This window comes from Leptonychotes weddellii, chromosome 6, assembly GCF_054177405.1.
Source record: "Leptonychotes weddellii isolate Sample4059 chromosome 6, ASM5417740v2, whole genome shotgun sequence".
In the NCBI taxonomy this organism is placed as follows: domain Eukaryota; kingdom Metazoa; phylum Chordata; class Mammalia; order Carnivora; family Phocidae; genus Leptonychotes; species Leptonychotes weddellii.
Genome location: NC_138374.1, coordinates 102,324,017 through 102,334,549, shown reverse-complemented (window position 1 = coordinate 102,334,549; position 10,533 = coordinate 102,324,017). Strand labels below are relative to the sequence as shown.

Genomic DNA, 10,533 nt, shown 5'->3' with positions numbered 1-10,533 from the left:
CACAGGTCTAGTTAATATCCATCACCACACATAGTTACAGAATTTTTTTATCTATGAGAACTTTTAAGATCTACTCTCTTTGCAACTTTCCAATATGCAGTACAATGTTACTAATTATAGTTGTCATGGTGTACATTACATCCCCATGATTTATCTGTAACTGGAAGTTTATACCTTTTAACTCCTTTCACCCATTTTGACTACCCCCCACCCCTACTCCCTGCCTCCAGCAACCATCAATCTCTTCTCTGTAACTATGAGCTTGGGGGTGTGTGTGTGTGTGTTTTAAGATTCCACATGTAAGTGAGATCACATAATCATATGATATTTGTCTTTCTCTGTCTGACTTATTTCACTTAGCATAATGCCCGCAGGTTCCACCCATGTTGTTGCAAATGGCAAGATTTCATTTTTTATGGCTGAATAATATTCCTGTGTGTGTGTGTGTGTGTGTGTGTGTGTGTGTGTGTGTGTGTGTGTGTGACAGTTTCTTTATCCATTAATCCACTGATGATCACTTAGGTTGTTTCCATGCCTTGGCTGTTGTAAATAATGTGGCAGTGATCATGGGGGTGCATATAGCTTTTTGAGTAAGTGGTTTCATTTTCTTTGGATAAATACTGAGAAGTGGAATTGCTACATCATATGCTAGTTCTATTTTTAATTTTTTGTGGAACCTGCATACTGTTTTCCACAGTGGTTGCAGCAATTTATATTCCCACCAAAAGTTCACAAGGGTTCCCTTTCTTCACATCCTTGCTAATACCTGTTCTTTCTTATCTTCTTGGTACTAGCCATTCTAACAGTTGTGAGGTGATACGTCATTTTCATTTTGAACTGCATTTTCCCGATGATGCATGGTGTTAATAAACACCTCATGTACATGTTAGCCATGTGTATGGCTTCTTTGGAAAACTGTCTATTCAGGGGCGCCTGGGTGGGTCAGTCGGTTAAGCATCTGACTCTTGATTTCAGGTCAGGTCATGATCTCAGGGTTGTGAGGTTGAGCCCCACATTGGGCTCCCTGCTCAGCAGGGAGTCTGCTTGAGATTCTCTCTCTCTCCCTCTCTCTCTCTGCCCCTCCCCACCCCATGCTCTCTCTCTCCCTCTCTAAAATAAATAAGTCTTAAAAAAAAAAAAGAAAAGAAAAATGTCTTTTCAGATCCTCTGCCTATTATTTTAATTGGGTTAGTTTTTTGCTATTGAGTTGTAGGAGTTCTTTATGTATTCTAGATATGAGCCCCTTATCTGATAAGAGGATTGGCAAATATTTTCTCCCATTCTGTAGGTTGCCTTTTCATCTTACTGATTCTCATTTTTTTCTTTCTTTGTAACATTAAAGATTCCTTCAGGGTTTGTTTCACTTTGATATCTGGATAAGAAAAATTCCCAGTGGCAATTGCAATCCAATTCTGATGCATGTGTTGAACAAATAAAAAGCATTCCATAGAGAACTCTGCCCTCATGAGCTTTACTCGGGGTTGGGTATGCTGGACACTGAATGTGCATAGGTAGTACTATAACATCAGTAAGGGGAGATTTAAAAGGAAAAAAACTATTCAAATTTCTGCAACTCAAGAGAGCGCTAAGCCCAGGGCCTGGTCCATAATAGATATTCCCTATGTGACTGTTGAAATTTACAGTTTCCATTTTTATATACTGTTACTTTTACTACCCTTGCCTATATACATTCATTATTTTGCACAGTTGTAATCAAAATAAAGATATAATTTTATTTCCTTTATCACTTTATTTAACACATAGTAGCAGAAAAGGGTTTCTATAGATGAGGATGTCTCATAAACATTGACTTCTTAAATGACCTTTATTAATCTCAATATTATGCTGTTAAATATATGGTTCAGGGGCATCTGGCTGGCTCAGTCGGAAGAGCATGCAACTCTTGATCTCAGGGTCATGAGTTCAAACCCCATGTTGGGTGTAGAGATTACTTAAATAAATTTTAAAAACTTTAAAAATATGTATGTGGTTCAGAGACTATCTTCATACATATTTTTTCCTTTGGTGAAAATTCTGGCCCAGAATAAATTTCTTTGGAGTAATTGACTTTTATCAAAGGCTATGAACATTTTAGTGATTAGTAAAATTGATTTATAAATTGCTTTCTCTTCAGGCTGTACCAACACACACTGATATAGGACATACGCAGCTTTACTGGAGAGCCCCTGAGAGTGTTTGTACATAGGAAGAGGGCTGTGTCAGTCAACGGTCACAGATTTCTCACTCGACAGTCAGAAAGTATGCAAGAGTCTAGTTTGTTCAAATGACCACGTTGGATACTTTTATCAGAAGAAATAAATAAGATGCATAGTCTCTGTCATTAGGCTTACCATCTAGGTTGGGGAAACTAAACTTTATTCAATGACTCTATCCAAAGCACTGTCCCAAATGCTGCAGTGTGGAATGAGTAGGTAGAAAGGCTGAGCTTGATAAGAAGTTAACCAGTAATCTTTACCCTCAAAGAATCTGCCTTGTTGTTGGTTGGTTGGAGTCAGTGGGGTGATAAATATTCTTTATGGTTACAAATGAGCCTCCTGTGAACTTCATAAATTACCAGTTTCTAGAATAGTGAACTTCCATCTTTCTTAGGCCATCCTATCAACCTTAAGTGATTTAGGAAAATTGCTCTAAAAGCATTGAAATATATGGCAAGTGCTTGATTTTAAATTATGTTGCTACCATTCCAAGGGCCTTCTTAGTATTATTTGAGATGCTTTAGAGGATGTGAACTGTAGGGCTTGGAACCACTACTGAGGAGGCAAATACCACTATAATCATGAGACTTTGCTACCTTAGAAAGCTATAGATGCTTAAAAAGTATTCATAGTTGCTGACAAAGATGTTGGTGATTTTTCTAATGTAAAAGCATTCTTTAACTTTAAAGGTTACATTCCACAAGGATGGTGGGGTGGCCTAGTCAGGTATTGTCATGTAGAGTGGTGAGAATGACGACAGAGGTTAGGGGGCTAGTGGGGAGAAGGAAATCTGACTTAAATGATTTTCTTCACGTTGAAGATGAGACATTGCTGGCATCACAGACTTCTTAGAATGGTGAGGAGATTTTACAAAGAGTAAAAAGTCTGAGGAGACATACTTTGAACCTTTACTATGAATAGATCCGGCTGCATCTCTCTCCTGAAAGGAACAGGATTCTCCCATTAGAGTCAACCAAGACGCACATCACACTCTTCTTATTGGAGCATGTTTCCCAAACACGATTGATTTTTTTTTCTACCATTCATTCGTTCATTTGTCCAACAAATACTGAATTCCAACTATGTACACTCTTCTAATTTCTGGGAAAGCTGAACAAGAGATGGCAGACTTATTCTTCTCTATTGCCTTGAAGCCAGGACAGCAATTAAACTAGTAGTTGTAATACACGTCAGTAACGCTAGAGAAGTACAGACTGCTGGAATGATCCTGACGTGGTCTGGGGGGCAGGGAATGGTAGACCTGAAGAGATCTAGTTGAGGTTGGGTAGGAAATGCAGTGGGCACTAGAGAAGGACTGCGGAACAGTATTCTGAATAGAGAAAATCATGAGCAATGAATTAATAAAGGCAAAAGAACGAGTGGCATGTTTGAGGAAATAAATGTTCAGGATGGCCCCCCCAGAGTAGACTTAGAAGTGAGGCTAAAGAGGTAGACCCTAGACCATATGAGCCACTTTTAAGAGTTTGGATTTTATCCTAAGGGAAACGGGAATCAATTGAATGGTTTTATGCAAGGGAAAGTGCCTGATCAATAAGAGTCTATGAAAGGACACTCGGGCTGCTGCATGGATAATGCATGTGGAGGGAGGTGGAGGGGGGCTGCTGAGGTAGTACTTCAGGACAGGACCACAGTTTTGACCACAGGAATGGAGAGAGGTGAAAGAAACTGAGAGAAAAAGAGGTGTAAATCAGCGAGACTCAGGGCTGATTTGATGTAAGACTGAGAGGAAGAACAGAGGATGATATTGAAGTTCAGCTTGGGAAACGTAGTGGTTAATGGTGCTGTTCGCTGTGATAAGAAATTAGGTAAGAACAGGTTTGAGGAGTTAAATGACTTCATTTGGAGAGAGGCTGAGTTTGAGATGCCTGCACATCATCTAAAGGGAAGGTGTTTACCAAGCAGTCAGTTATACAGATACAGAATTCGGTAGGGAGATTAGACCTAGAAATATGGATTTGGGAGTCATCCATTGGAAGGATATGAGAAGCAGAGAACCCTGTGGAGCAGAGCTAGTCAAGGAAAGGCTAAGAGAAAGCAGCCCCCAAGCTGACTGAGAAGAATTAGCCTGAATGATAAAGCAGCAACTTGAGAGGTGCTGATTTGATAACTAGGACCAAAGATTGGGAGGGAGGGAGGAGTCAGCAAAACCCTTAGCAGCTGTGAAGATCAGGCAAAACAGGGACAGAGAATGGTCCGCTGGATTTAGTGACAAGGATGAGAACAGTTCCCTTCCAGGTTAGAGGGCAAGTGACTGTAGCACTCCATATTCCTCCTTTTCTTATAAAGCAAATCATGTGACCTGGGCGTACTGTGTAAAAGTTAAGAATTCCTGGAATCCGGGGGTAGACCTCTACTCTGAGTCAAGTGTATGAGTTTTAGGAACGTTAGCTATGATCTTTTAGGTGCTATTTTTGCTCATTTTTAGTCCTCCGCTTTGTTACTAAGTGGTGTAGATTGCTTAGTTTTAGGGAGATGAGATACTATTTGATTAAGTTATTGAAAGATTTTTTTTTAATAAAAATCCGATGAAACAAAAATGTTTTAGTGCATAAGGATTAACTGTAATTATCCAGAGCACCGCAAGCATTAACATTTCAATCAAGGAAAGTTTGACTTATATAAATGTGACGCTCTAATTTCATTGAAAACAAAAAAAAGCACCTTCAGAGTTTGAATATACAATTTTAGCCTCATTAACAGAAATGGGTCTGTACTTCAGGACACTGTTATTTGGTCAGTAATGAATACATTGCTATGGACAATTCTATAAGGTCAGGATTTTTTTTTTTTAAGGAATGGGAATAAGTTAATTATTTTGATGGTGTTGGTTTCATTTTTGAGGGACTCTCTTTTATTTTTCTCTTGTTTTTCTGCCTTATTTTCAAGCTTTGAGTTTGAGTGGCTATGTTGCCTAAATCCAGTATCATGAAGAATAGTAGAAAGATCAGGGCACAACAGAGAGGGAGCAGATACTACTGTTGGTTTAGATAAGTAGCCCGAGGGCAGATACTGGAAAAACTTTTATTCTCCCAGTATCTTTAGGAAATTATGGCAGGGTGTCCTCACCCTAGTATAACTGCTACAGGATGGATTTCCATATGATGTGAATTTTCCTTGTGCTCCTCCAAAAGATGTTTAGTCCTTAAAATTAGTAAGAAAGATTGTCCTGGCAAGACAGAATAATAAGACGGAACTAGACCTCCAAGTTTGAATTCTGGCTTCACCACATATTTACTGTGTGTCTTAAGTTTTTTAACCTCCTAGCCTCAGTGAAATGGGGGAAATAATAGAATCATCCTCATCGAGTTGATTAAATAAGTTAACATTTTTAAAAAAGAGCAACACCTAACACAGTAGGCACTGTATATACATACAGAATTTTACACAATCCAATGACATAGACCTTTGTTAATAATTAGAATCCTTTCTGAGTAAATGTTTGAGTTTTACATTGAATGCATCGTATTTTAAAATATTATTCCAGCTATAATAATGAGTAGAAGGTAAACATAAATACTCTCTTGCCTTGGCCTTCCTTTGACTGATGAAATACATCACCCAGTGTATCTGGCCAGGATGACTGTTCAGCTGTATCTTAAAAAACAAACAAACAAACAAACAAAAAAGATTTTATTTGAGAGAGAAAGAGTGAGTGTGCGCGCATGAGCACAGACACGCACGCGAGTGTAGGGGAGGGACGGGGAGAAGCAGCCTCCCCGCTGAGCAGGGAGCCTGACACAGGCCTTGATCCCAGGACCCTGAGATCATGACCCGAGCCAAAGGCAGGCGCCCCTGTTCAGCTGTATCTTTTATGTGTGCCGTCAACATGCCCAAAGCACCTCATGACTTAAAGATCCATATAACTCAGAGGTTAAGTAATCCATCGTATTTCTGGGGAGAGCTGCAAAGCGACCTCAGACCATGGCGCCACTGGATGCTTAGAACCTGTGAATTATATTGCAGGGGGAAATGTCCCATTTTTTCAGTTCTGTATCACTTAGTCTATATCTGGTCCTCTTCCTTTAAGCTCTCAAAGTACCCTTGGCAAGCTATAGTATCTCCAGCCTCGTTGTCGTAATTAGTCATTGTGTAGTCCTTTATATTTTAAGGATACACACACACACATTTCTCCCGTGAGATAGACTGTTAGCACCCTTATTTTATAGATAAGGAATCTGAAGCTCAAAAAAGGTAAAACTGCTCGCCAGTGGGCACACAAACTGTGAGTAATAGAGCTGAACCGGAGGCTCTCATCCCACATCCCATTTTTATCAGCTGATAATAGACTAGGAGGTAGAATAATGGATACTAATAGGGAGAAATGACTAAAATTGGCTCAGAGGGGGGGGGAAGCCATTTGCAAAACCATGGTTAATATAAGACCATTTTTGTAAAGATATTAATGATAATCAAAATAGAGGTGGCAGAAAGTACGGTTAGTGTAGGGAGAAGATGTGTGTGCCGTAAGACGCCTGTTCTACGCCCGAGGAAGTGAGTAACTTCACTGATTCCACAAACATTCATTGAGAAACTAGTCCTTGGACTTACTCTCCAAGTGGGCCTCCCAGTGGGCTTGCCAGTTCTCATTCCTTTGCTTTCCCTGAAAGCAGAAACAAAATGTTTTACTGCGTATTTAGTAAACAGAGAATTCCCCACTGACCAATGTGGGGTTGGATACAGAGCTCTTGCACACACCACCTCTGCTCTCTCAAACCTGTGTTTGCATCCCGAGCACACAGCATGGCTTCCAGAACCACCTAGATCACCTGGGTTCACATTCCAGGCTTTGACTCAGGCTTGCTGCTCCTACTGTGTCTCACTGCCTTTTCTACATTCAAATACTTCTTGAAATTACAGATGAAAAAAGTAACTCAGAACGTTTTAAAGAGTTAGAGATTGCCATTTTACAGCAGCAGCAGTTTCCATGGCAGGATCGGTGTACAAAAAAACAAGCACATCTAGTACCTCTAATACAATCCGGGTCAGAGAGTTTTAAGTTCCCAGATTAATTTTTAGAGCCCTGTCTCTAGAAGGTGGAGTGTCGCCCTGCACAACGTGCCTAATTACACCAATTCTCAGACCTCCTGTATCACAAAGGGCTACTACCATCTTCCTGTTTGAAAAAAACACGACAATAAAACAATCCGAAGATAAAGCACACAAAATGCTGACTGTCATGTGGGTGTCTCTCTGTGTTTTCTCTGCGTGATGCTCCAGGTGGGAGAGTTCAGAGCCCATGCCGCTGAGTGGACGGCCAACGTCACAGCCGAGTTCAAGGAGACCAGGAGGCGCCTGAGTGTGGAGATCTACGACAAGTTCCAACGCGCCACCTCCATCAAGCGGAAGTTGTCCGCGGAGCTTGCCGGGAACCACAACCAAGAGCTGACTCCTTGTAGGAGGACCCTGTCTGTGAATCACCTAGCCAGCGAGAGGGATGTCTTGCCTCCCTTACTGAAAACTGAGAGTATCTATTTGAATGGACTGACGCCACACTGCGCAGGCGAGGAAATTGCGGTTATCGAGAACATTAAATAACCCTCTCTTTGAAGAACCTTAGGCGTAGCCATAGGTGAGGACTTCTATATGCTCTTTATGACTGTTGCTGGTAGCATTTTTTAAATTGTGCATGAGCTCCAAAGGGGGAAAAAATAGATACACCCATCATGGCCATCTACCATCAAGAGAATTTGGAATTCTGAGCCAGCACTATCTTTTTGATGATGCTTGTTGAGCAGTCCACTTTCTTTGACAAGTGGAATAAAACAAGCAATGTCTGATGCCTTTTGTGCCCAGACTGTTTTCCTCCCTCTTTTCGTAACGTGCCATAAGGCCTCAGAATGAATTATAATTGTTTCTGGTAATCATGTAGCTTCGAGGGATCAGTCCTTAACTTTTCAGGGTCTACCTAACTGAGCCTAGATACGGACCATTTATGGATGACCACGTTTCTTTTTGTAAATGGCAAGAGATTCTTATGCAGCCTTTTACCTAAGAAATTTTCTGTCAGTGCCTTATCTTCCGAAGAAACAGAACCTCTCTAGCTAATGTGTGGTTTCTCCTCCCCACCCCAACCCCTAGGCTCACCTCTGCAGCCCTTTATCCCACAACTCCCGTTTGAATACCATACCTTGCTGGGAACAGTGTGTAAACTGAAGTGATGATGCCCAAAGAAGGAATAGATGCCAAATTAGATGGACACTGAAGCAACTCTCAGAAATTCTAGCGTTAAAGGCACTGCAAAGAAATGAGGTGCACAGATGGCCCCTCTGAGTATTTATTTGACTCAGGTACCAGTGGTACATATACACAGTATAATTATTTCCAGCCCGGTAAAATGGGCTGCTCCAAACGGTCCCTTTTTTTTTTTCCTGGCAGTATTTGGAAGTTATCATTTATTCATCACTACATATTTTGAAAGGTGGAAGCAGAAGAAGAAAAAATGTATATATATATGATCTGACAGAAGAAAGCTGTTAAACACGGATCTTACTGGAGGTGATTTAAGACAATTGGTGTGAATTACCGTTCTGAGGAAAAGAAGATAGCACGATAATGTGCTACCACCATTTGCTAATAAACATAATACTGCCAGCAACTCTTTGCTTTTTTGATGTGGAAGGCTTACCCGATTTTCTTTCCCTGGGTGACTTTTGCCAGACAGGGGAGGTGATGCTGTAGTCGGAGCTGGGCACAGCCTCGCCTTGTGTGGGTGTCCCTCTGGAACTGTGACTGAGCATGAGAGCAGAAGTTAAAACTGGGATCACTGTGATATTGCACATGGGAAAAAAAATGCAGATTGCAAGCATAATTCATCTTTGACATTAGAGAAAAAGCTGTTCTAGCACAATTTAAATCTTGAGAGCTTTTTTTTTTTTTTTTTAGATAGAAAAGGCTGATAACCCTTTTTAGTTGAATTTTATATCCTGTAACTCTTTGGATGTTTCCAAGATTCAGAAGAAATTCATTAAAGGCACCTAGTAGAGATTGCTCCTCTCTTTTATTTTCATACTTAGATCTGCTGTACATTGTATATATAATTTTTCAAATGCAGAAAGAAGATTACTTCTCCAAATACAATTGCAAAACATTTCTTTTATTCGGGGGGTGAGGGTGGTGGAAATATCTGAATAAGTGGCATTCGGATTAGGGTCTTAAAATATAAACCGAGGATCTTAAAAAAAAAAACAACATTTAAATAGATGCTTATTTTCCAAAATTTAAATTTAAGCTAGAAATGTAAATATTCAGTTAACTTGTTGAAGGTACTTTTATAAACTTAAAAAATTCTAACCAAAATTTTAGAAAGTCGGGCTCTTTTAGAAAGAAAGCTACACCCATTTCCTCAATAACTGTTCTGACAGTTCATATGGTGGAATGCACCATGTATAAACTGTGAATTGTATTGACAAATAAAGTTTGTAATTAAAGTCAGCATTTTCTGAGTCTCCTGCTTGCTGCTGAGAATGGAGATGGGATTCTAGCCGAGCAGAACTCCAGGATGTCACCTTTCATGCTGAGATTTCTGTGGCTCCTTCATTCACAATATTCAAGAAATATTTTTGATGCGGTATTACTACCCTTGTTAAATATGTGCAGAATGTTCTTCTTGGTGACTGTTAATCAAAAGTAAATATCCTGACATTTCCCTTTGGAAATATATTTTAAATAGCATGTAAATTCAAGATTGTTTCTACATTATGACATATTAATGTCTTATTTTATCATTGTAAGACTTTGTCTTGACACTGAAGTAATCCGAATGCCAAACATGGGCACCTGAATATTTTTTGTAAGGGAAAAAACAATCAAAACATCCTGGCAGTGTCGAAGCCCAAAGAAGTCCGTTGCCAGCTAATCTTCTAGACCTCATACCCCAAATATTTGAACAACATACCTTATCAGTATCTTGCATAAATGTATTGATTCATTCCTAAGCACCTTGATGCTCAGTAAATGTCTTAAACCTGGTTCCCAACATTATCCTCAAAATTGGGGAAAATCTAAGAAAAACTGTATATTATATCAATTTTATTTCCTCAAGCTTTAATGTGTTTACTTACCGTGGAGAGAACATTGATACAGATTTTGACATAGTCTCAAATTTTCTAGTGAATTTATTTTTTCATTGGACCAGTTTTAAGAGTAGTTTTGCCCTGAAGAATATCTGGAAAAAAAAATTAAGTACTAGAACCAGCAAGGATCAGGAACTCTTTGATATGAAATCTTAGACGTGGATTCTAGACAAGAATCCTCTACCTTACAGTATTAAATGTAGAAGTGATTATTTTGGAGTTCT

General features: G+C 39.6%; 1 protein-coding gene and 1 long non-coding RNA gene across 4 annotated transcripts in view; one reads left to right on the top strand and one right to left on the bottom strand.

Moving 5' to 3' along the window:
* Positions 1–9,221, top strand: part of KCNK2 (potassium two pore domain channel subfamily K member 2) — a 116,824-nt gene extending 107,603 nt beyond the window's left edge. For 2 of the 3 annotated variants that reach the window (XM_081824797.1, XM_081824795.1), the window contains exon 7: positions 7,455–9,221. In XM_081824797.1, coding sequence (XP_081680923.1) covers positions 7,455–7,772 — 318 coding nt within the window. In that variant the 3' untranslated portion in view covers positions 7,773–9,221. The remainder of the gene's footprint in view (positions 1–7,454) is intronic. The other variant, XM_081824796.1, reaches the window with a different exon arrangement.
* Positions 5,767–8,460, bottom strand: LOC145722305 (uncharacterized). Its single transcript, XR_014146463.1, has 3 exons — positions 8,365–8,460; positions 6,786–6,837; positions 5,767–5,831 (listed from the first exon to the last, which is right to left on the bottom strand). It is a non-coding gene; the product is annotated as an uncharacterized LOC145722305 (long non-coding RNA).
* Positions 9,222–10,533: the final 1,312 nt, after the last annotated feature.